Source organism: Heliangelus exortis, chromosome Z (assembly GCF_036169615.1).
Source record: "Heliangelus exortis chromosome Z, bHelExo1.hap1, whole genome shotgun sequence".
Lineage (NCBI taxonomy): Eukaryota > Metazoa > Chordata > Aves > Apodiformes > Trochilidae > Heliangelus > Heliangelus exortis.
Window position 1 is genome coordinate 9,268,198 of NC_092454.1, and position 26,202 is coordinate 9,294,399.

The 26,202-nt window shown below is 50.3% G+C and overlaps 2 protein-coding genes across 2 annotated transcripts; one reads left to right on the top strand and one right to left on the bottom strand.

Moving 5' to 3' along the window:
* Positions 1-58: 58 nt before the first annotated feature.
* Positions 59-6,220, top strand: LOC139789779 (myogenesis-regulating glycosidase-like). Its single transcript, XM_071730841.1, has 2 exons — positions 59-369; positions 3,823-6,220. Exon 2 carries the CDS (start codon positions 3,937-3,939, stop codon positions 6,022-6,024), a length of 2,088 nt encoding a protein of 695 aa, XP_071586942.1. The 5' UTR covers positions 59-369; positions 3,823-3,936; the 3' UTR covers positions 6,025-6,220.
* A 4,787-nt stretch (positions 6,221-11,007) lies between these two features.
* Positions 11,008-25,981, bottom strand: LOC139790338 (myogenesis-regulating glycosidase-like). The gene is made up of 2 exons (XM_071732028.1): positions 25,851-25,981; positions 11,008-16,912 (listed from the first exon to the last, which is right to left on the bottom strand). Exon 2 carries the CDS (start codon positions 16,773-16,775, stop codon positions 14,739-14,741), a length of 2,037 nt encoding a protein of 678 aa, XP_071588129.1. The 5' UTR covers positions 16,776-16,912; positions 25,851-25,981; the 3' UTR covers positions 11,008-14,738.
* Between the last annotated feature and the right edge of the window lie 221 nt (positions 25,982-26,202).

Genomic DNA, 26,202 nt, shown 5'->3' on the forward strand with positions numbered 1-26,202 from the left:
CAGGGCAATAGTTTGTTTATGATCATGACTTACAGCTACCTGTGGTGTTTTTTCTAACAGAGAATGTTGTAGACCCTCCCTATGAGCACCTGATAGTGACTCCTAAGTGTCTGAGAACCTGTTATAAAAGGAACTAATATAGAAAGCTACCCCATTACTTAAAGGCAGAATTATTTCCTGATGGGTTCTTTGATGAGTGATGCCCACCATGCATTATCTGGCAGGTAAACCAGATGGAAAGGAAAAAGTCTGAGGATTCAGTTGTCACCTAACTGAGACCTGGACTAAGGCCTGACAAACTCATGCCATGTGCACTAAGAGTTCAGGGGGGCTTCTGGGGACAGATTTGGTCTGGAGGAGGCTCTGAAGGTAATTGTACAAATGGGTTTGGGTATGTAACTGCCTTTCATGCTGGCTGATGTGTGTTTCATCACTTCAAACTGTTGCTTAGCTCCTGTTTAACTCTGAAAGGGTCTAAAGTCCTGGCTCATTTTTTGCATGTCGTGGTGCAGGATATGTCAATGTTTAAGCTTTGCATGCTAAAGTCTGCTCTGAAACAGGCTGAGGAATCCTGGCACTTTTTGAAGGAAGGCCTGAGGGATCCAGACCAGGTCAGCATATGATAAACCAGCCCAAATATAGCTCAACAGTGCCTGTGTCCTGGAGCCATCTTACTTTTGGAGCATTGGTCCCATCCTCTCTTGGAAGCAGTAGCACTTTGCCTGGATTAATTCAGAATCCACTGGAACAGAGAGATTAGACTGGTTAGATATTCATGGAGGAGGGACACTGTGATGCCTTAACCCTGTGGATGGAGCAAGGAAGAGGCTGGATCCAGACTCCAAGTCACCCATGTGTGGCTCTTGGCAGGACTCTGTGCTGCAGAAGTCAGAACTTGTCCAGCAGGTATTTAGTACTTTCATAAGACATAAACTTTGGAAGAGCAGGACTTTGGAGCTTCAGAGACTCCTGCCCCTGGTAGGATCTATTTTAGCAATACAAATTTCATCTGGGTCATACCAGTGCCTGTGCTTCCCACCTACCAACCACATCACCCAGGCAGTTTCTCTCCTCTGTGAGGGATCGGGCTGGGGTACCCATGCAACATCCACCATATCATCAGAGTGGGGAAAATCCCTGTCTTGCTTTCATACTCTTTCTGCCACTGATGTTCTGCCCCTGGGGAAACCAAGAGCAATTATATGGGATTTAAATCACTGCATAGAAAGCTAGGGAACTGCCCATGCATTCTTTGTTCTTGTAGGTATTTTGTAAACCTGATGTCCCTGGGCTAGTTTTGGTTTTTAAAATCTGTTGTTTAATATTAAAAAAAAAAAAAAAAAAAAAAAAAAAAAAAAAAAAAAGCAGAAGCCCTGAAAAACATATTTCCCTTTTCCTTTCTTGTTTTTTTTGTTTTTTGTTTTTTTTTTTTTTTTTTTTGGGTTTTCTTGTTTGTTTTGTGTTTTGGGTTTTTTTTTTTTTTTGTTTTTTTTTACCCTGGAAAATGGTGGGGTTTATCTTATAGGAGCATTCTGTCTCCAAACTGACTGGGAGGCCAAAAGGAGGAAGTAAGAAGAGGAGGAAAGATCTGAGAGCAGCAATTGAGGACTGACCCAGCACATAAAAACATCTTCAAAGCAAAGGGGTTGTTTTGCAAAAACACCAGGGTTTCTCTGGAAAGAACCCGAGCTGGAGATGCAGAGTTGTGTCAAGGAGCCGAGCCAGCACTGGGGACACTGCCAGCTCTGAGCATTTTGGGGCTGGCAGAATGCCCCAAGCACATGTGTAACCTAACCTGCTCCCCCAAATCTCCCCTGTCCTGGATCATCACCTCTTTTTGGGAAGCAGTCACCTTCCTTCTCTCACCCCCCACCTCAACATGGCTTTCTTGGGAACACTTTTTTCCAGACTGGCTCTTTTTCACAGCAAAGCCTCAATCACCTGACAACACATTACAAAAACTAATCAAGAGGTTCAGATGGGTGGTGGGGAGGCTGCTGCAATTGATCCCAAGCACAGGGACTTGTGGTATTTTTAATGGCTCCCTGGCCATCTTGTCATCCTAGATATATGTAAGATATATATATGTATACTTAGATACTGATACCACAGCAGTGCTGCTAAGACAAACAGCACATATTGCTAAGCAATACATTCTTTTCCTCTTCATTCTCTTCATTACTCTTCATTTTCTTCCTCTCCGTACAGGCTTTTACTGCAAACTTTCATTCCAAGAGGTCACACAGACCCCAGGATGAGGCCAGGCAAGCCAAAAACTCAGCTGTACAAAGTGTGTTCCCTCACATTGTCTGCTGCAATTTCCCTTACCTGTTATTTGTGTTGGCAGAGGATGTTCCTGCAGGTGCTGTGGCTGGCTAGGTGATGCTTCATGCAGCCAGTGTGTTAGCTTCTTGTGTATTTCTTGGCAAAACAAGGTTTTAATGAGGTCAGCAAGCAGAGAGAGGTGGTTGTTCAGCCTGGAAATGAGAATGCTCCAGAGAGACTTTGTAGCACCTTCCAGGACATGAAGGGGCTACAGGAGTGACAGAGAGGGACTTTTTTTACAAGAGCATGCCCTGACAGGGATAGGGAGAATGGTTTTAACTGAAGGAGCCAGGAGACTGGCTACTAGGAAGAAATTCTTTAGTGTGAGAGTGGTGAGACTCCAGCACAGGCTGCCCAGGGAAGCTGTGGCTGCCCCATCCCTGGAATTGTTCAAGGACAGGTTGGATGGGGCTTGGAGCAACCTGGTCTGGTGGGAGGTGTCCCTGACCATGGAAGGGGGGTTGGAATTACATGATCTTTAAGGTCCCTTCCAACTGAAACAATTCTATGAAAATGAATGCCAAAGGACAGGCTCTCTGCTGCCTGTGTTTGACATGACACAGTTATTCAAAGCTAAGTTCCTTGATATACACATGAAGCACAAACTTGACATAAATAGAACATTCCATTCCAACCCAAACCATTCTGTCATTCTGTAATTCTATGATCTTGCAACAACTTCAGTGGCACCTGCATACCCAAACTCCGTGACTATTATCCAGCATATGGCCTTGCATAAGCTGGGGAGTTACAGAAACTGAATTAGATAAAAAATGGAAAGGTGTATGCAGGGATTTTTCCCATGCTCAGGCAAGAGGGGCTGCCCCAGGTTGACATCTCTCAGCCTGGCAGCAGGGCTGGCAGCTGAAGGGTTTAGCACAGCTAACCTGGACCAGTGCAGGGCTGGCTGTCCCTGGCTACAGAGTGCACAGCTGCCCTTGTCCCCGTGTCCCCGTGCAGCTCAGGGAAATGGCAAAGTGCAGGGAGATATCACTTGCTGTCTGCATCGCTGGGGGGTGGTGGAGAACACCAGGCAGAGGCTGAAGGCTTCAGCACAGTGTTTCTCTGCCTGCATTTGATGATGAGAAGTTGTAGTCTGGTGGTAAAGTCCGCCAGTGCATGTTATTAATGTAAAAACAGATCAGCTTTTTGACATTCAGCTTCTTTATTCAGGTACCAGCCCCTTTCCCTGGCCCCCTTGTCCCCCAGGCTCTGCCCTGACTTTCATCCTCTTGACCTTTCTCTGCAGGGCTCAGGGAAGCTGCAGCCAAGAGAAGGTCACGAGACTCCTGGCACAGCCCTGCTCCAAAAAAGCTCAGCCCAGCTGCCAGAGATCAGGCAAAGCCACCACAGAGCAGATCAAGACAGAGCTACAGAGCAAGGGAGCTGGCAGGGCTGCAAATGGGAGGAGAGAAACAAGATTTGATTGAGGGTTTTTTTGGAATAACATGGAATAACATTTGGAATAACATTTTGTTTCATGGAATAACATTGCAGGTGTGAGTAGCCAGGCTTTGGAAAGGAGACCCTGACCACCTTCATGTAACAAAGTGGATTTTGTGTCCTCTCATTGGAAAAGGATTCAGGAGCAAAGTTTCTTACTAAGAAGACATGATTACCTATCGCGCAGGAAAACATGGGAACAATCAAAAGAGCGATGCCAAGGAAAGTCATTTGCCCAAAAATGTCACACCGGTGAAGCAGAAGCCCTCCAAGGAGCTGAGGCCCATGCTGATGGCCATCTTGTTGGGCCTGATCCTGTTCATTGCTGCAGTGGTGGCCTGGTGCTACTACACCGTGTCCCTGAGGAAGGCGGAGCGCCTGAAGACGGAGCTGATGGACCTGCGGGCAGATGGCTTTGTCATCAGGAACCAGCACGGGGAGGTGGTCTTCCGCCTGGCCTTCCACTCGGGCAGGCTCGACCTGGAGTCGTGCTCCAAGGAGGGTGAGATTTTGAGCTGCACGCGGTCGAGCACGGGGCCGCTCAACTTCTTCATCCAGACGGTGAAGCCCAAGGACACGGTGATGTGCTACCGCGTGCGCTGGGAGGAGCTGGCGGCCGGCCCGGCGGTGGAGCACACCATGTTCTGGGAGGACGCCCACTGGTACGGGGGCTCGGAGATGAGCACCCAGCACTGGCCCATCCGCCTGGCTGGCTACCAGGAGCCTGTGCCCTACGTGACGAGCGACGTCTACTCCTTCCGAGACAGCTTTGGGGGCATCCTCGAGCGCTACTGGATCTCCTCCAAGGCAGTGGCCATCAAGATCAACGACTCGGTGCCCTTCCACCTGGGCTTCAACGCCAGCGAGCGCACCCTCTTCTTCCAGGCCCGCTACAAGGACTCTCCCTACAAACCCCCCCCGGGGCAGCAGCCCTTCCCCGAGCTCAGCTACCGCGTCTGCGTCGGCTCCGACATCACCTCCATCCACAAGTATATGGTGCGCAGGTACTTCAACAAGCCCTCCAAGATCCCTGCAGAGAACGCCTTCCGATACCCCATCTGGTCCACCTGGGCACTCTACAAAAAAGATATCAATCAGTATAAAGTTCTGGATTTTGCACGAAACATCAAGAAGTACCATTTTAACTGCAGCCACATTGAAATCGATGACATGTACACGCAAGCTTATGGGGACTTTGACTTTGACCCTGCCAAATTCCCTAACGTGACAGAGATGTTTGCAAAACTAAGGGAAGATGGGTTTAAAGTCACACTGTGGATTCATCCATTCATACACACAAATTCTTCCAGTTTTAAGGAGGGGATTGAACATCAGCTGTTCATCAAGGAGCCATCTGGGCGGCTGCCAGCCATGGTGGAGTGGTGGAATGGAATTGGGGCCATCCTGGACTTCACCAACCCGGCAGCCCGGGACTGGTTCCAGAGCCACCTGCGCCAGCTCCGACACAAATATGGCATCTCCTCCTTCAAGTTTGATGCGGGTGAGACCAGCTACCTGCCCAAGCAGTTCAGCACCTTCCGCCCACTTTCAGACCCCAGTATCTGGTCACGACGCTACACAGAGATGGCCATCCCCTTCTACGAGCTGGCCGAGGTGCGGGTGGGCTACCAGTCACAGAACATCTCCTGCTTCTTCCGCATCATTGACCGTGACTCCATCTGGGGTTATGAGCTTGGTCTCAAGTCCCTCATCCCCACGGTGCTCACCATCAGCATGCTGGGGTACCCTTTTCTCCTGCCAGATATGATTGGAGGAAACTTCCTCCCCAACAAGACAGAAGGGGCAGTGGAGATCCCTGACCGGGAGCTGTACGTGCGCTGGTTGGAGCTGTCGGCCTTCATGCCCTCCATGCAGTTCTCCATCCCACCCTGGCTCTATGACAAGGAGGTGGTGGAGATTGCTCAGAAGTTCACCGAGCTTCACGAGTCACTGGTGGCTCCACTGCTGCTGGAGCTGGCTGGGGAGGTCACTGACACAGGTGACCCCATCATCCGTCCCATCTGGTGGATCTCCCCCCGTGACGAGGCCGCTCACCGGATCGACTCCCAGTTCCTCATTGGGGATACCCTGATGGTGGCCCCTGTCCTGGAGATGGGCAAGCAGGAGCGTGATGTGTACCTGCCAGCGGGCAAGTGGCGCAGCTACAAGGGGGAGTTGTTTGAGAAGACCCCGGTGCTGCTCACGGACTATCCTGTCGACCTGGATGAGGTTGCCTATTTCCTATGGGTTTCCTAACAGGGTGCTACACCCGCTAGGCAATGGTCTCAGGGATTAATGGGCTAATGACATAAGTGACCTGGGAATTTTAATTGTTTTCAAAGGATATATACATCAGTGTGAAATTTGAAGAAATCTTTCTGTCCCCTGTTTTGTCTGGCAAATGCTCTTGAATAACTTTGCTATTAAAATATTTTGGTTGCTGTCTTTGTTATTGCAGTGTGATACATACAAAATATAGACACAGTTTTTGCTTGTATGTCTTTCCAGTCAAGAAATTCCATGCATTCTTCTAGTTTGCAAAGTTGTGAAACTTACACAGTTTCACAACTGATTCCTTGAGATATTTATAATTCCATAGAATCACAAAATGGTTTGCTTGAAGGGACCTTGAAGACCACCTAGCTCCAACCCCCCTGCTGTGGGCACCTTCCACTAGACAAGGTTGCTGAAAACACCACCTAACCTGGCTTTGAACGTTTCCAGAGAGGGGGCATCCACATCTTCCCTGGGCAACCTGTGCCAGTGTCTCACTGTTCTTGTAGTGAAGAATTTCTCCCTAATGTCTAGATAAATGTCCTGTTGCAGCTTAAAACCATTCCCCTCTCTTGTCCTGTCACTTACTGAAAGTCCCTCTCCAGCTTTCCTGTATGGAGCCCCATCAGGTAGTGTAAGATGCTCTAAGGTCTCTCCGGAGCCTTTCTTTTCCAGGCTGAGCAACCTCATCTCTCTCAGCCTGTCCCCATAGCAGAGGTGCTCCAGGCCTCTGATTATCTTCGTGGCCTCCTCTGGAGTCACTACAACAGCTCCATGTCCTTCTTTGTGGCCTCCTCTGACTTGTTCTAACAGCTCCATCTCCTTCAAAGATGAAGAAAAGGCTGAGGTATTTAACACCTTCTTTGCCTCAGTTTTCAACAGTAAGACAGGTTATCCTGAGGACAGATGGCTTCTGGAGCTTACAGAAGGTGACAAGAATCTAAACAGCCCCCCTGTAATCCTGAAGGACACAGTCAGTGACCTATTGAACTGCTTGGATCCCCACAAGTCTATGGGACCAGATGGGTTCCACCAAGGGTGATGAGAGAGCTGGCAGAAGAGCTTCTCCAAGCCTCTCTCTATCATCTACCAACAGTCCTGGCTCACTGGGGACATCCCAGATGACTGGAAGTTGGCAAATGTCACGCCAATCCACAGAAAGGGCTGGAAGGAGGACCCGGAAAACTCCAGGCCTGTCAGCCTGACCTCAGTGCTTGGCAGGGTTATGGAGCAGATCATCCTCAGTGTAATCACACAGCACCTGCAGGATGGACAGGGGATCAGACCCAGCCAGCACGGGGTTAGAAAGGGCAGGTCCTGCCTGACCAACCTGATCTCCTTTTATGATCAGGTGACCCGCCTCATGGATGAGGGGAAGGCTGTGGATGTGGTCTACCTGGACTTCAGCAAAGCGTTCAACACTGTCTCCCACAGCATTCTCCTGAAAAAGCTGTCAGCCCACAGCTTGGACAGGGGCACTCTGTGCTGGGTTAGGAACTGGCTGGAGGGCCGGGCCCAGAGAGTGGTGCTGAACGGGGCTGCATCCAGTTGGCGGCCGGTCACCAGTGGTGTCCCCCAGGGATCAGTGTTGGGCCCAGTTCTGTTTAATATCTTCATTGATGATTTAGATGAAGGGATTGAGTCCATCATCAGCAAATTCTCAGATGACACTAAGCTGGGGGGGAGTGTGGATCAGCTGGAAGGCAGGAGGGCTCTGCAGAGGGACCTGGACAGCCTGGAGAGTTGGGCTGATTCCAATGGGATGAGGTTCAACAAGGCCAAGTGCCGGGTCCTGCACTTTGGCCACAACAACCCCATGGGGAGCTCCAGGCTGGGCACAGAGTGGTTGGAGAGCAGCCAGGCAGAAAGGGACCTGGGAGTCTGGATTGACAGGAAGCTGAACATGAGCCAGCAGTGTGCCCAGGTAGCCAAGAAGGCCAATGGCATCCTGGTCTGGATCAGGAACAGCGTGGCCAGCAGGTCCAAGGAAGTGATTCTGCCCCTGTGCTCAGCGCTGGTGAGGCCACACCTCGAGTCCTGTGTCCAGTTCTGGGCCCCTCAGTTCAGGAAGGATATCGAGGTCCTGGAGCAGGTCCAAAGGAGGGCAACCAGGCTGGTGAAGGGACTCGAGCACAGATCCTATGAGGAGAGGCTGAGGGAGCTGGGGCTGTTCAGCCTGGAGAAGAGGAGGCTCAGGGGAGACCTCATCACTCTCTACAACTCCCTGAAAGGAGGTTGGAGCCAGGGGGGGTTGGGCTCTTTTCCCAGGCAACCCTCAGCAAGACAAGAGGGCATGGTCTTAAGTTGTGCCAGGGGAAGTTTAGGTTAGATATTAGAAAGAATTTCTTTACTGAGAGGGTGATCAGCCATTGGAATGGGCTGCCCAGGGAAGGGGTGGATTCTCCATCCCTGGAGATATTTAAAAAGAGACTGGATGTGGCACTCAGTGCCATAGTCTAGCAACCGCACCGGTGGGTCAAGGGTTGGACTTGATGATCTCTGAGGTCCCTTCCAACCCAGCCAATTCTATGATTCTATGATTCCTGTGTTGGGGGTCCAGAACTGGACACATCACTCCAGGCAGGGCCTCACCAGAGCAGAGCAGATGAGCAGAATCCTCTCCCTCTCCCTGCTGGCCACGCTTCTTTGGATGCAGCCCAGGGCACAGTTGGCTTTCTGAGCTTTAAGCACACACGCTGCTGGCTGGTGTGGAGCTTCTCATCAACCAACACCCCCAAATCCTTTTCCTCAGGACTGCTCTCAGTCCATTCTCCACCCAAAGTGTATTTGTGCTTGGGATTGCTCTGACTCAGCAGTAGGACCTTGCACTTGGCCTTGTTCAAATTGATGTGGTTTGTCGGGGTCCACATCTCCAGCCTGTCAATGTCCTTCTGCATAGCAGCCCTTCCTTCCAGTGTGCTGGCCACACCACATAGCTTGCTGTCATCAGTAAACTTTCTGAAGGTGCACTCAATCCCACCATACATGTTGCTGACAAAGATGTTAAACAGTAGATTTCATTTACCTAGTGAGGGAGGCTATGCAGCAGAGTACATTTTTTACAAAAGCAGTCTGCTATTATCCTGAAGAGGAAGGCACACAATTCTCAGCTGTCTGATGGATGCTGATGCAGAAGGGGAATTTGCCATTTCCCAGAACCTAAGCTAATTGAGCAAGGAAACGAAGCTACAGCACTTGCTGATGCTGTGGCAACAGTTTCCCTCCTTTTATTGGAATATTTTGTTGAGAACCATACCTGTGGTAGTAGACTACTACCAGCAAAAATTAATGACAAATGAAAATCCCTGCTTCTCTCTACTTGGTTTCTGGGATTTTTGCACCAGCACAGACCATATTTATGGCTCTGTCAGGTGAGGGACCTGCAGGCTGGCAGCTCCCACCCAGCTTGGGGTGAACTGCATTTGAGGAGGTTGGTTTTTCTCTTGAGGCTGCCAGCCTGGCCACATACCCAAAGGGACTCTGCTGCTCTTAGCCTGTCCTTTTTCCTTAGTCCTCCCCAGCCTTGGGTTCTACCTCTGCCTGTCTGCCTGTTGTTTTTTTGGGTTTTGTTTGTTTGTTTTTAATTTTTGTTTTGTTTGTTGTTTTGTTTTTGGGTTTTGGTTTTTTTTAAAATCATTTAATCAAAGCTGTGATTTCCAGAAGCGATGGACATGATCCTGCCCAAGACTGTATAGGTCTGCAGTCCAATTGCTGTGACCTGTATGGACCTCCTTGAAATATGGCTTGAAATGAATTGGGCTTTTGCCCTTAGGCTCACTGTGGTTCAGACTTTGCCATTAACACTCCTCCTTCCACTGTACCCAGCTGTGGATGTGTTTTCAAGCACTGCCACATAGCTGGGACCCAGCACAAAGCAGATACCCCCCCGTGCTGCCCCCAGATCCCTGCTGAGCTTCACTCACCCTCCCCATACACAGCACCAGCCTTTTGGAGGGTGCAAACCAAACCCAAAATCCAAGCTCACCAGTTCCAGGGAGGCAGGTGCTGCAAGTTTCCAACCTGCCTCCAGGTCTCCATCTGGCACCAGCTTTGCCTCCCAAGGTGAGCATCAGCCAAGCTTAAGGATGCTGCTCACACCCAAGAGAGAGGCAAAGAGTTGGAGAAATGTCTTTTATTGCAAAAGAAGAAAATCAGAGTCTGTCTTGACCCCCCAGCTAAGCCATGCATGTTGGCCAGTGCTTCTGACGACCGGGTGGCCCAAGGCAGGCTGTGGTTTCCACAAGAACAGATAGAAAAGGTAAAAAAGACATGGTGTGGGGCAAGGCAGGCTCCTAAATGAATTTCACCTGCTCCATTTCTGGTACTCACATAGCCACAGAAATCCACTCTGCCCCCCTCCCAGCCAACAGCACCATCTGGAAAGGAGGACACTGGGGACTGTGGAGACAGCTGGGGCCCAGACAGACCTTCTGGAGTGCCTGAGGGAATCCAAGAACAAGAAGTTCCTCTTCTTCAGTGCTTGCAAACAGTTCCAAAGCATGTTTCCTCTGGGAGAAGAGTGGACCAGCAACAACCCCCCAGTTGATGCTGATGTGCCCTTTTTTGGGTGGATGCCAGCAGAAGGAGTGGCATGATGGCCTAGTCCCCACCCCTGGGGTTGAACCTTGAACCCACCACTGGGGTTCATATCAACGTGGTCTTTCCCAGGCCAGCCCAAGGACACAGCTATCCCATTTGCTGTTGGGACCCAAGCGAGGGCAGTGTGTGACCCCCCCACCAGTGGGTCACCTCCACATCCCCATCTCCTCCCACCCCACCACTGTAAACAGAGGAGCAAGGGGCTGCTGGCTCCTTCAAAACATGTAACAAAGCTGCTGGCTGCAAGCTTTAAGTAAACCAACAATCTTAACTCTGATTTTGGTGGAGTCTGGATGAAAAAAGCCCCAAATATGCCTGAACCACTGGCCCCATGTACTTGATACAGCTGGACACAGTTACACACACTTTTGTTTTCCAAGGTTTTATATCAATCAAGGCGATTCATGATACATTTCTGTTTTTGTAACAGTTAATAATTAGAAAAGTGGTTTAAAACATGCCCACCAGCATTACAGTCTGATGTAGGATGGCATGTGCAAACACAAGCATCCAGAAAACCCGATACATGACAGTGCAAGCTTCAGAATTCAGTCACATGGGCATCACATTTATCTGCTTCTCAGCCATGATCCACCCCAGGCAGGGGTGGAAAAAGATGAACCCAACCCAGAAACCCCTTTCAGGATGTTTCCCTGGTTAAATCAAACTAAACCCTGTTTTGCTCAGTGACCCGTGGTGTAAATTGGAGAAGTCCCCCCATCTGGAAGTTCCCAAGGTCTCTGCACAGAGTGCTTGTGGTGTGAAAAGTCCTAGAGGTCCTTGAGTCCTGCAGGGCTACTGGATATTGTTAGAAATAGTGGTTCTGGTAATAGCTAGGATGGAAAGGGCATCTGGAAAGCTCTGAGATAAACTAAAGCAGCACTTGCTGAGCCTATTCCTGACATGCAAGGAAGGCTTCGTGCCATGGACCCACCAAGAACTACCCATGTGGAAACTGCTCTTCAGCATTATCCCCCATGTCCTCTCAATCGCTTTACCCTTCTCCTTGCTGGAGTACTGAAGAGCCATGGCCACTCAGGCCATAACTGGAGCATTTATAAAAATAGGGACATTTGATAATCTTACCCATTTACGCATATGGTTAAATAAAAAGAAAATTAAAATTTTTATAATAAAATCCTTTTTCTTTTGATGGGAACAGAAGGAAGATGGTGTTTCAAACAGGGAGTTTCCTGCATGACATTCCTGAAAGTGCCCAAAACCACTGTGGGGGGATGGAAGGGAATGATCTTGCAGTTCCCATAATTTTCACAATAAAGGGACACTAATGGGACCACGGTGCTTCTCTTCACATAGCCTTGCCCCTTGCCAGTGAGGGATGCAGCAAATGGCACAGTGGAGACAAGGAGGAGAAGACATGCAGCATCCCCCCAGTCATGCTGGAATCCTTCCCATGAAGTCCTAGGTCCAAGATCCCATATCTTCACTGGCAGCTGAGCTGGGCAGCAATATCTCCTCCACCCAATGACCTCCAAGCCAAGGGAGGACAAGCAAAGGATTTCACAAGCAAAGGAGGAAAGAGCTGGAGGCCCTCAAAGCATGGCCCTTATGTGCTTCTGGGGATGGAGAAGCCCACTGCACCTCTTCTTCCTTGCAGCCTGTGGTCAGGCTCATGTCCAGAACGTCCTCCACCTTCACCCTCAACAAAGGCCAAATCCTGCCAGTACCCTGATGCTGGGGCTCCAGGTTTGACTTCTTGCCAGAGGGTGCCTGTAACTTGTCACAAAGCTGCTATTTGCACCAGTGGCAGGAAACAAACTGTCCCTTGTGTCTAAAAACTACAAGAAACAGGCTTTGGGACACACTTGTTCTCCCACTGGGCAAGAACCTATAGGGCTCCCCCACATCTCACTCTGAGGCTGAAACATCAATTTATGCAGAGCAGACTCAGGCCACATGGGATGCTCCAAAGAGTCCATCAAACCAGACTTCCTCACTTCCTAACTATAAAAGCACTTCTGATTTTGCCCCAAATATCTACTCCTGTACCCAATCAGAACCCCCAGGCAGAGTGTACCTCCTTTTCTGCCTCATGCAATACCCAGTGCAGGGGGAGAGCTTTGAGAAAGATCCTTACTGGTACCAACCCTACCCAACACACAGTTCTATCTTTGTGGCTGGCAGACTCATACCAGACCCTTGCTGAGCCCAGACACAATCCTAAGAGAAACTCTACAGATGATGAGCTCCACTTGGCTGACCACAGCCTGGGCAGGGTGCCCCAAACCTTCCCAGCCAGTGCAGTTCAGTTCTGCAGGGGAAAATTAAAAACTCAAGGGCTGAAATGTGCTCCAAACCAGGGCACAGCCAGGAAACCAGGGCACAGCCAGGAATGTCCTGTCCTGGGAAGGAGGGCTGCCAGACTCCTATGCTGTTTGCTCTCAGAGTAGAGACTGTCCATGTCCCTCTGAAAATGCATTTTCCTCTACAAAACCAAATGGGGAAGAGGCATCTTTGCAGCTCTATCTCAGCTGCTGGGGACTTGGGGTACAGGACCATGTCACCCTGTGACCTGTCCAGAAGCCTTCCACAGCAACCCCACCTCCAGCACCACAAACACTGCCTGAGGAAGGCCCCCTAATTCTCCTGGGGAAGAGATGGAGGGGCTGCTTCAGCAAGACCACCACCTCTACCTGCAACCTGAGATAGAGGTGGATATTAGCTTAATTTCGTGATAGACAAGAACATTTCCACAGCTGCAGTGAGAACAGCCACTGGCACAGACCCATCAGTGCAAAAGTCAGTGTTCTGCACCCACGGCTAGCAGCAAATGTCACTATCAGTCCCAGACACGTGCTGCCTGTGGGTACCAGCTGTTCCTGGGGATGTGCCACACGTACTTTCTGAGAACTTCTTTGCTCTAGGCAGCCCGTCCACCAGCAACAAACCTGAAAGCTCATCTGTCCTTTAGAAATCAAAAGGGATGACAGAGGCAAGATAATAAAGCAATAAAACCTGGCCGTAAGTGCTTTAAAAAGACTAATGGGGCATGCAGTTATGGAGGGCCCAGCTTTGGGAAAGGCAGTGTTGACACCCAGGGCAAAAGGGTGTTAAATGGGAGAGGAGGTGGTGGAATGAAGCTGCTCCAGCAAGTGACACACAGACTGTACAGGTAAAGTACCTGGACATCACTCTAGTAACGTGGCCTGCCTGGTACCTGGGACAATGGAAACATGGGGCAAGTGTTAGTCTACTGGCACACTAGACTGTAGGGGGAATAAATATATGAGTGTATATAGAATCACAGAATGTTAGGGGTTGGAAGGGACCTCTGGAGATCATTTAGACCAACTTCTCCTGCTAAAGCAGGTTTACCAAAAGCAGGTTACACATGACGGCACCCAGATGGGTTCTGAGTATCTCTAGAGATGGAGACTCCACAACTTCTTTTCCTCATGCTCAGATGGAGTTTCATGTGTTCCAGCCTGTGCCTGTTGCTCCTCGCCCTCTTGCAGGATACCACTGAAAAGAGTCTGGCCCCATCTTCTTTATGAAGATGAACTTTAGATATTGACATAAGCACCGATAAGGTCCCCTCTGTTTTCTCTTTTCCAGGCTAAACAGATCCAGGCCTCAGACTTTTCTCCTACATATATCTCTCTCATTAGTTAGTTTTCTGCTCTTAAAAAAAATTCCTTTTAAATAAATTTGCCATAATATAAAATTTAAGGCAGGCTGTGCTGTAGCAACCCTCCCACATCACCACAGCCCCATGCCTAGCACTGGGTGCTCCCACAAGACCAGCAGCTCTCTCACTGGTACCAACCAACCTCCACCACCCTTGGGAACTGAACCAGTACTGGGTTTATTAAGTGTCTGCAAACAGACAGACAACTCCTTCCTGACCCACACAGAAAATTCTGCCTACCATAACTCAACTGCAGTCTCCCACCTGCCCAAAATTGGAAAAAAAAATCACCCTTCCTCCAAACAACAATAACTACCCAAAAGGAAAGAGAAACCTATTTAATTCTCTTCCTCATCCCCAGACTCAAATGAAATGTGCAATTAGAGTTACTATTTGTTACAAAGTCCTAGGTAAGGCATGGTTATCCCCAAGCTGGTGTAGCACCCTGTTAGGAAACCCATAGGAAATAGGCAACCTCATCCAGGTCAACAGGATAGTCCGTGAGCAGCACCGGGGTCTTCTCAAACAACTCCCCCTTGTAGCTGCGCCACTTGCCCGCTGGCAGGTACACATCACGCTCCTGCTTGCCCATCTCCAGGACAGGGGCCACCATCAGGGTATCCCCAATGAGGAACTGGGAGTCGATCCGGTGAGCGGCCTCGTCGCGGGGGGAGATCCACCAGATGGGACGGATGATGGGGTCACCTGTGTCAGTGACCTCCCCGGCCAGCTCCAGCAGCAGTGGAGCCACCAGTGACTCGTGAAGCTCGGTGAACTTCTGAGCAATCTCCACCACCTCCTTGTCATAGAGCCAGGGTGGGATGGCAAACTGCATGGAGGGCATGAAGGCCGACAGCTCCAACCAGCGCACGTACAGCTCCCGGTCAGGGATCTCCACTGCCCCTTCTGTCTTGTTGGGGAAAAAATTCCCCCCAATCATGTCAGCAGATATGAAAGGGTACCCCAGCATGCTGATGGTGAGCACCGTGGGGATGAGGGACTTGAGACCAAGCTCATAACCCCAGACAGAGTCACGGTCAATGATGCGGAAGAAGCAGGAGATGTTCTGTGACTGATAGCCCACTCGCACCTCGGCCAGCTCGTAGAAGGGGATGGCCATCTCTGTGTAGCGTCGTGACCAGATACTGGGGTCTGAGAGTGGGCGGAAGGTGCTGAACTGCTTGGGCAGGTAGCTGGTCTCACCCGCATCAAACTTGAAGGAGGAGATGCCATATTTGTGTCGGAGCTGGCGCAGGTGGCTCTGGAACCAGTCCCGGGCTGCTGGGTTGGTGAAGTCCAGGATGGCCCCAATTCCATTCCACCACTCCACCATGGCTGGCAGCCGCCCAGATGGCTCCTTGATGAACAGCTGACGTTCAATCCCCACCCCAAAGTTGGAGGAATTGTAGTTAATGAATGGATGAGTCCACAGTGTGACTTTAAACCCATCTTCCCTTAGTTTTGCAAACATCTCTGTCACGTTAGGGAACTTGGCAGGGTCAAAGTCAAAGTCCCCATAAGCTTGCGTGTACATGTCATCGATTTCAATGTGGCTGCAGTTAAAATGGTACTTCTTGATCTTTTCAGCAAATCGCAAGACTTTATCTTGGTCAATATCATTCTTGTAGAGTGCCCAGGTGGACCAGATGGGGTATCGGAAGGCGTTCTCCGCAGGGATCTTGGAGGGCTTGTTGAAGTACCTGCGCACCATATACTTGTGGATGGAGGTGATGTCAGAGCCCACGCAGACGCGGTAGCTGAGCTCGGGGAAGGGCTGCTGCCCCGGGGGGGGTTTGTAGGGAGAGTCCTTGTAGCGGGCCTGGAAGAAGAGGGTGCGCTCGCTGGCGTTGAAGCCCAGGTGGAAGGGCACCGAGTCGTTGATCTTGATGGCCGCTGCCTTGGAGGAGATCCAGTAGCGCTCGAGGATGCCCCCAAAGCTGTCTCGGAAGGAGTAGACGTCGCTCGTCACGTAGGGCACGGGCTCCTGGTAGCCAGCCAGGCGGATGGGCCAGTGCTGGGTGCTCATCTCCGAGCCCCCGTACCAGTGGGCGTCCTCCCAGAACATGGTGTGCTCCACCGCCGGGCCGGCCGCCAGCTCCTCCCAGCGCACGCGGTAGCACATCACCGTGTCCTTGGGCTTCACCGTCTGGATGAAGAAGTTGAGCGGCCCCGTGCTCGACCGCGTGCAGCTCAAAATCTCACCCTCCTTGGAGCACGACTCCAGGTCGAGCCTGCCCGAGTGGAAGGCCAGGCGGAAGACCACCTCCCCGTGCTGGTTCCTGATGACAAAGCCATCTGCCCGCAGGTCCATCAGCTCCGTCTTCAGGCGCTCCGCCTTCCTCAGGGACACGGTGTAGTAGCACCAGGCCACCACTGCAGCAATGAACAGGATCAGGCCCAACAAGATGGCCATCAGCATGGGCCTCAGCTCCTTGGAGGGCTTCTGCTTCACCGGTGTGAAGTTCTCGGGAAGGAAGGTATACATGGTGCTCTGTTTTCTCTAGTAGTTTTTGCAGAAGAATGGGCAGGAAGATCCTTTTGCAGAAACTCCGGGGCTCTCAGCAGAAGACAACAGACTGTTAGGAGTGTTCCCAGCTCCACTGAGTCCTGGAGCACCCTCCTCTGAAAATGGAGAAGATATAAATAGTCTCAGACGAATCTCTGAATCAAGGGACCACTTGTTACCCCTTTGCAGGCCCCTTTTCAGCAATTCCCTCCCCACCTTCCCACTGCTGGGCTGCGACATGGCAGGTGCTGTACGCCGAGTCCCAGGCACCATCTCCAATTACTCCGTGTCCCCCTGCATTAGTCTGGGTGAACAAAGCCCCATTGCACTTTATTACCATCCCCACCCTCCCGAGGGAAGATAAAGAGGAGAATAAGGAAGAGAGATGGCAAAGTTCAAAGTTAAAACTGGATCTGTTTTAACACAATTGGGAACGGGTAGTAACATGTAGGATAATGAGGAAAAATATATAAATATATAGAAAGCATGACACTGATGGTTCATGACACAATTGCTCACAAGTTCTCTGTGCAAAACCAACTAAGAAAAAAAGTCCAGGGCTCTCCCCAGCACCTGACAGAATCAGATCCTGCAAAGCTTGTCAGAGACTGAAGACCAAGAGTGGGAGCCTTGATCAGGCATTGGAATGGGCTGCCCCGGGAAGTGGTGGATTCTCCATCCCTGGAGATACTTAAAAAGAGACTGGATGTGGCACTCAGTGCCATGGTCTGGTAACTGCAGCGGGAGTGGATCAAGGGTTGGACTTGATGATCTCTGAGGTCCCTTCCAACCCAGCCAATTCTATGATTCTATGAATCTCTCCCCAAGATGTGCTCTCTGCAGCTGCCTGGAAGGAGGCTGTGGTGAGGTGGGGGGGTTGGTCTACCACATAACTAATTACAGGATGAGAGGAAATGGACTCAAGTTGAACCAAAGAAGGTTCAGACTGGATATTGGGAAAAAATGCTTAACTGAAAGGGTGGTTGGAAGGGGCTGCTCAGGGAAGTGGTTGAGTCACCATCCCTGGAAGTGTTTAAAAAACATGTGGATATATCACCTCTGGACATGGTTTAGTTGCCACACTGGTGTTGGGTTGAACTTGATGATCTCAGAGATCTTTTCCAACCTTAATGATCCTTACTGATTCTATGACCAGACCAGTGAGGGGAGGAAGAAAGCAGAAAGAGGGGAAAGGGCAGACTTTTACACCCTCCTGACTTTTACAGGGTATGGCAGAGAATGGGAGGCAATCCTGATCCCCCTTGTTCTGTTCTGTTCTGTTCTGTTCTGTTCTGTTCTGTTCTGTTCTGTTCCTGGGATCCCTCAGCGTCCTAAGCAACACCCTTCCTCATGGTCCTCCTATTGATCCCATAAAATTAGCCTGTAACACCTGAGGCAGACAACACGTGGAGAACAGCCTGAGACTCACACAAAGGGTCCCCAGAATAATAAAGGCCAAATTGTTGCCATAATTGATTTTTTCTTTTTTTTTTTTAGGGGGGAAGACTTTCAGTGAGGCAGGAGCTGAGAGCAGCAGGGTGTGGGAGGAGGCTAAGCCAGAGCTCCATCAACCCACTGACAGTATCTTTAAGGGACAGGGCTAATTAAGAACCATAAAAGAGACACCATGCAGTGAATTCCAAGCAGACGTTCCTAATTTTAATCGATCTGCCTCCCTGGCAGATTTCACTCAACTCACTCCTGAAACACACACAGACTCCGGGTGGGGGGAAGGCTAATTTTGTTGGAAGCGAGCAGTGCAGGACCTCCAAAGGGTTTTTCCTTCACCCAGCACAGCCTCAAGCTGCGTTTCAGCTCCAGCCCACAGCCCCCTTGCATGGCCCCGGGGCAGTGGGATGCGCCAAAAACCTAATGGCTTTTCCTTGGCTGCAGGCTGGCCGGGCTGGGCCAAGCACAGAGGAGCCAGAGGGAAAAAGTGAAGTAAGGACACGGGAAAGTGAGAAACGAAGCCAGCTGCAGAAGGAGCGGGGGGAGGGGGGGGGTTGGGGGGGGAGAAGGAGAGAGCTGGAGAGGCACAGACGAGCTGAAAACATCCCCTCCCCAAGCCCCAGGGCTGTGAGCCTAGCAGTTCCAGGAAAACCAAGGAAAACCAAAACAACCTCTTTGCAATAGCTCCCTCTAAAAGGATTGGTGTCTTTTACTATATTTAAAAAGGAAAAAAAAAAAAAAAAAAAAAAAAAAAAAAAAAAGACAGAGAGAGAAGAAGAAAAAAAAAGAAAACAAAGAAAACAGAGAAAAAAAAAGAGAAAAAGAATAAGTTACAAAATGAAATACTGAACCCTCTCCGCACCAGATGCCTGGCAAACTAGCACACATTTTCCTCTGCACCTCGAACAGATCTTTCTCCTCTGAAAGGGGTAAGTAAAAGAGAAAGGGCTCCCGAGCATCCCCTCAACCTTGCTGCTCTGCTGTGGAGATGCTCAGCAGTAGACCCAGAGAGGCTTCTGAGCACAAGCTTCACAGAACATCTTATATTCAGCATTTTATATTCACCTTGAAGCTTGTACTGGGCCAAACCTTGTTGCTGGGGGGGGCGGGGGGGGTTCCTTTTTAATAGTCAGCTGGGTCGTTTTAACCTTCCCCTGGGAGTGGGTAACTTTCTAGGCTGCCAGCTGCTTTAAACGGGATTAGGGGGGCATTAGGAAGCGATTAGCCTGGGCGGGCGACAGGTTTAGCTAAAGGACTTGTCCAGCTGCCAAGTTCCACTGAACCCTCACTTGCCAGCTGAGAGCTCCAGCATGGGACGGGGACAGCTCCAGACACCCCAAATGTGCCACCCAGGCTCAGATCCTGCCCCCCAGGAAAGGAACAGGGCGTCCTCCCACCACCACGTGTGATACGAGGCAGGCTGAGTCCAGCAAAAAATCAGGCAAAAAAGGCAGGGAGCAGAGGGTGGTGGGAAGATGCTGAGTTTGGGATAAACCTTCAGCCCCTCTGTCAACCCCTCCTTGGCTTTAGGATGAACCAGAAGCAGGACAGGTTTGTGCTGGCGATGGTGGTGTGAGGAAGGCTTGCAGAAGGGGCTTGGCCAAAACCATCACAGCTGAGCAAAGCTGCAAGAGGCAGGATGCTTCTGGAAACACGGGAGAGTACAGAGCCCAAAACAGCTCCCTGCCTCTCAGGACTGGGAATTTTTGGGATGCCAGAGAGGGAGATGAAAATACCTGTCACTACGAGAGGCACTACCTTATCTCGGGGTGCAGAGGGGAAAATAAAACACAGTCTCCACCAAGCAGGGCTTAAAAATTATTTGGAAAAGGAGATTTTTTTTAAGGTTTTCAGATTTTCTAAAAGAAAAAAAAATAGGACAAAATGAAGGGTAGTTTTATTTCCCAGCTCTCAGTTAGGGTTTTAGGCCCAAGGAATGGCAGGTACTTCCACTGCAGGGACAGCCATCTCCTCAGTCCATGAAAAACTAACAGCAGCTCCCAAGGTTCCAGGGAGTTTCTGGATTTTCATCTCCCTTTCAGGAGGCCAGTTTATTATTTATGAAGTTGTTCTATTTTTAGGCTGTTTCTTACTCTTCAACCCCATGGGCTGGAACTCATGACATACACAGAGGAACCATCACTGCCACTGCCAGGAGAGGAATAATGTATTTTTTAAGAAAGGTTTTGCAGCCTTTTGCAGCCCTTGGACACCAATCTGCCTCAGAGGGATGTGCAAGCCTGGTGCTTGAGCTGGTGGATTCAATCCTGCCCTGGTCACCCTGGCTGGACCAGGATCTAACCCCTGTGGCTACCCTGGTTTGATGGACATGACCTGCTTGGGTATTTACTACTCTAAAAAAGATGCTGAGGAGTTGCCAAAGTTTAATGCTGGGCCATCAATTAAATGAATGACAGATGCTCTTTATTAGCCCCTCTCCCTTCCCAAAAAGGGGAAGGAAAGAGAATACAGGAGAGAGACTTACAGATTGGAAACTAAACTACACAGTTTTAATGGAAACAAAACTACACAGTTGTAATGAAAACGATGAAAAAGAGCTTGACCCTTGTGATCCCTCAGCTTTATACTAAGTATGACATGTATGTGATAGAATACTTCATTTTGTCAATTTTGGGCTACCTGTCCTGTCTGCTATTACCCACAGAAGGGTCTCAAGTGTGACCCCTTTTCCTCCCTTTCATTTCTGGTGCACAAGAAGTTGAGCAGAACCAAGCACTGGCTTTGGTTCTGCATACCAGTCTCCAGTGATAACTATAAACATTGAGCCTTATCAGCCCTTCCTGCAGACACTGGCTAGAAAATACACCACGAATTTCAGAAGGTGCAGTCACTTCGAAGAGACTTAAATGAAAAGCAAAATTACAAAAAAAAAAAAAAAAAAAAAAAAAGGTGGTTTTGCCTGGTTAAATAAAAGGATAAAAGGGTGTTTGCAGGCATCACCCAGCTCGTCAATGGGCAAGGAAGATCCCCCAAAACAGTATCCCATTCAGTGGCCTATCTGTCTCCTCTTTTTTTTCATCCTGTTAACAAAATGTACATTCTCCAGTCAGGGATCTGGCCATGCCCCAGATGACAGGTAAGTCTCCTGAGCTCTGAGGCATCTCCAGAGATATCTGCTGCCTCGCACTGGGGAGCTGCATCCTGAAGAGGTGCCTGCTCATGTAAAGCCTGTCTCAATAGTGTTTTTGGTTTTTTTTTGTTTTTGTTTTTTGGTTTTTTTTTATACAAACTTGTTATTTTGCTCCACGATGACATTGCAGTCACCTTTAACTCCTAAAAAAATAAAAAAAGTGAAGGGAAGGGAGGGTGTCAAAGCCAAACAGCATGTTTGCAGCTTGCTGTGCTTGCTGGGAGCTTCCCAGCTGACCCAAAACAAAGCTTTTTCTTCCTGTTCTGCAGAAGCAGCAAGTCATCTTGCTTTCACTTGAGATGAAAGCAAAACATCTGAGCAGGACACACTTCTCAGAGTAAAAATAAAACCCCATTTTTTGACCACTTCTATTTTTACCAGCACTGCTGCTAACCATGGGCTGTGAGACCCACAGCACCACTAACCCCAGCAACTTTGCAATTAGGACATTCATTTAAAGAGGGTCAATAAGATTTAACTGTTCTCTGTTGCCCTGGTGAGGTTAGGTCTGAATCTTGTCAGAGACACAGACCCATTTCCCCACATAAGGATACTGGGAAACCCTCCCCTCCAGTCCAAGGTGCTGCTGCCTCCTCCCCAACCCCCTTGGCAGGAGTTGAGCTAAGGGAACACCACAGATTTCACCAGGAGGCATCCCTAACCCCACAGAAGAGAAGGGAATAGGATGGTAAATTAAATAGGAAATTACTTCCCAGAAAAACAGCTGTGGGGGAGAAAAAAGCCTCCACATGCCCTCCCTGCATACCCCCATGGGGGACCAGCCCTGCCAAAAGGACTTCGCAAACCTGAGATGGGGGATGAACAAACCCTTCCTGGGGTTTTGGTTTCCCTTGGAGAGGTCTGCAGCAGCACTGTAACTTTCTGTGGGGCTTTTTGGAATCACAGAAGGTGAAATCACCATTCCAGCTGATCAGCACTGATGGGATTGGTGGGACAGGCAGGGCTGCTCCCTGCACATCCCAGCCCCCCATGGACCAAATTCCACCCCCAGCCCTGCAGAATCCCTCCAAATACTGCACCAGAACACTCCAGGGCTCTGAGTCAGGACAGGGAGGGCAAGAGACACGGTGCCTCCTTCCTTGGGAACCTCCACCTTCACTGTCCCTCAGGGGCTCACAGGGCAAGGCTGCTGTGGGGATGGGTCCTGCAAAGTGCTTTTGGGGCTGCTGCTTCTATGGCATCAAATTCCCCTGTAGCTACAGATACGGACATCCCTGGCCAGGAGGCAGCTCGTCGCACTCCTCCGATGCCCACTGGAGACCTCTGCCTGCTGCCCGGCTCTGCCAACAGATGGCTTTATCGGCACGTAAAAACGACAAGCCCTGCTACCTTATCCACATCCCCAGCAGCTTTACCCTCCCCATCCCACGAGGGTGTTTCGGGGCTAGGAGCTGGATGTGCCCCAAACCGCGTGTGTCGGCGGGCAGGAGGAGGGGAACCAGCACATCACCACCAGCGAGTTTTCTTGGGCACGGTGTCAGACGGCTGAGCAGCCAACCCTGGGATCCCTGGGATCAGGGATGTGCCGGGAGGCGGCTGCCGCAGGCATCGCGGAGGTGCAAAAAGGGGCGGGAGGGATACGGGCTGGCACCTCACCTTCCTGCCAGGTGAGGGGGCACAGCCACAGAAAGCTCATCCTCTCCAGAATAAGAAGGAATAATAATAATAACAACAATAATAATAACAATAACAATAATAATACCAAAAAGGCAAAAAAAACCCCACAGAAACCAACCAAAAAACCCACCAACCAACCAAAAAACAACCCAGGATTTTTAATTTTTTTCCTTTCCTTTTTTCCTCTCCCCAAGTCTTGTGATTTTAAGCAGAGACGTGATTCAGCAATGAGGCTGTCTTGAGTGGAAAGGAAAGAAGCAACTCCACTGCTGCTGGCTGGTTGGTAAGCCAGGATTAAACAGCACTGGGCATCCAGAGGATAAACCCCAAATCCAAGGGGGACTTGTGAATACAGAGCTCACCTGTGAAGGACAGACACATGGCTAGGACCTCCCTCTGCCTGCAAAAGGACAGTAGACTCGAAGCTGCAGCGTTCTTAAATACTTTCACCTATATTGTATGAATTTGCATGTTGCAGGCTGCTTATGTGCCTTAAATCTGACAGTGTCAAGTGGTGCTCCAACACGTTTAGATGGTGCTCCAAACACGTTTAGATACCTCATTCAGTGTCTGACCATGAATACAAAAAAGCCACCTGGAGTCAATGCTGGCAACAGAATACTTAATGTTTAACATCCCTGACAGTTGCCCTGTTACAACAGTCTTTCTTTGTTCTTCACCCTGTGCTAATTAGCAAGATGAAGGTGAGCTTTCACTTTAACCCTGCATGTTGCTGCAGGCTCATGACTAAGCCAACACTCAAGGCTTTTGCTTTTCCCTGCCTAGAGGCACAGCGTGGCACTTGAATTTGTCCAAGCCACAAAGGTTTCTGGAGACTATAAAATAATGGGAACTCTCCTGGTCGATCCATATGAAAGTGCATTGGAGATGCAGAAGAGAAAGCCCCAATATTCTCCCTTCATGGAAATCTCTGTGTCCACCTCAGAGATGTCCTACATCCCCTGAGGAATAGGAGGCAAGCTGTCCCTGAAGCTGTGGTCTGGAAGCCCAGTAGCCAGCTCCTCAGCACCTGCAGGACCAGCAGCTCCCAGACAGGTATCCACCAACACTAACCAAATCATGCCCAACAGCAGTGAAAGCAAAACACCAAATACCAGCAGTTCCACAGGCCAGCATGCTGGAATGATACAAATCTCTGACCAAAATAGAAATCAGAGTGGGTAATTGTAATAATTTCATCGCTCCCACCAAAGGAGACAGCACCAGGCTGGGACATGGTGCAGCAGGGCTGGTCCAGTGGGCAAGTGTATGAAACCCCATTGCCAGGCATTGGTTTCCTATTAGCCTACTTCATTTGCCACGTGTGCCATACTACAAACACCTTCATAAAGATTTCGGTACCTTTACCCCTGTTTTTTGTTTCCATAGCCCAAACTGGTACAAGATGATCTTCATCTACCACCCTGTTACTCCAACAACCTCTGTCCTCTGTGCTCCCACAGGTGTTACTCTCACTCCTGCTCATCTCCATCCTCAAAGACAAAACACCCCCACAGCGGGGGCCCAACAACTCATTCCCCACCCCAGATCCTCTTGGAACAGAGACAATTCAGCACTTCGGGAGTGCTCAGCCTTTCAGATGTGGAGCCAGGCTGAAACCCGAGCCCACCCCAGCACTCAAGGGCTACAACGCGATATAGGGAAGAAGTGGAAACCTAAGCACATCCCTCTGGCACTGACCCTATGATTTCCCAGCCATTGAGTCACCACGGAGCTCCAGAGAGCACTGGGTAGCTCATGGAGCTGGTCTGGCAACTCAGGACCTCGAATTTCCATCTGTATTCAACAGCCAACCATGACGGACACTCTTGGGCCAAACATACATAATCATCAGCCCCTGAAACTGCTCCCTGAAAGCTCTTCCATGTGCAGATCTGTTGTGCAGACATGACCCCCAGGGCCTCATCCCCCACTAGGTGTTTGCTTCTCCAGGCACTTGCCCTTTGAGCATCATGAGCATCAAAAGGGAGAAAAAAAAGAGAAAGAACTATTTGTGCTTTCCCAAAGAGGTTTGGCTGCTCATCACTACCAGCAGCTCTTGCTGACAGAGGGGCTGTCCCAGAAACCACTCCAAACCAAACCCACACATCCCTGGAAGTTTTTAAGGCCAGGCTGGACAGGGCTCTGAGCAACCTGATCTAGTGAGAGGTGTCTCTGCCCATGTCAGGGGGTTTGGAACTAAATGATCTTAAAGTTCCCTTCCAACCCTATAAATTCTGATTCAACATGCTGCATAAACCCATCTGCTGGAGTTTTCAATGCCAAACATCTGTCTAGCAGCAAAAGCTGAAGTTACACTTTGAAAGCAGAGCAGGGGATGTGTCTCTGGGCTCTGTTAATCTTCTCCAGGCTGCAAAGACCTCTACCCATCACAAGAAAAACTTGCGTGGCTCCTACACGGTGGAAGGAGAAAAGCTTGCACCCCAAGGTCAGCCTGCAGGCTTTTTGCCTGGACCTCGCTCCGTCTGACACAGCAGACAGGAGATGTGAAGCTGCAGCATTACCCCTGCCCAGCTGTCAATACTTCCCACCTACATCGGAGGCAATCGGTGCTTTCACAACCCAGCTCTGCGGACACGCGGGACACCCCGCAACCCCCCTCTCCCCGCTCCTTTATCCCGCTCCTTTTCCCGGAGCAGGCAGGCAGCTGCCTCTCCCCGCTGCCAGATGCAGCTTGGGATCTGCGGGAGGGGGCACCCCCCTGCCCGCTTCCAGCCCCAGCACCCTCTCATGACCCCCCGACAAATGCCGGGGGATGCACACCACAAAAAAACTGACCCGTGGAGAAAACTCACCGGCAGCACCGAGCCATGGCCGGGCTCTGCAGGGATGGGGCGAAGGGTAGCTACTCTGGGCACGGCCGTCGGACCGCTGTGGTTCCGGGGTTGGCCGATACCCGCAGCCCCGCCCCGGCCCCGGCTCAGCCTCCTCGATCCGCCCCGCTCTGGGCCCGCCCTGGGTCACCATTTCCCGCCCAGGACCGCCCCGGAGCTGCGGTCCCCGACGGGAGATGTAGTTCGGGTTCTCGCCCCCCGGCCCCAGGCACTCCACCGGCTCTTGGAACTCTGGGGACGTCCAGGGTTGGAGCTCTAGGGATGGCCGAGGGATGCTGGAGCTCTGGGGATGCTCGGGGGGCTGGAGATCTGG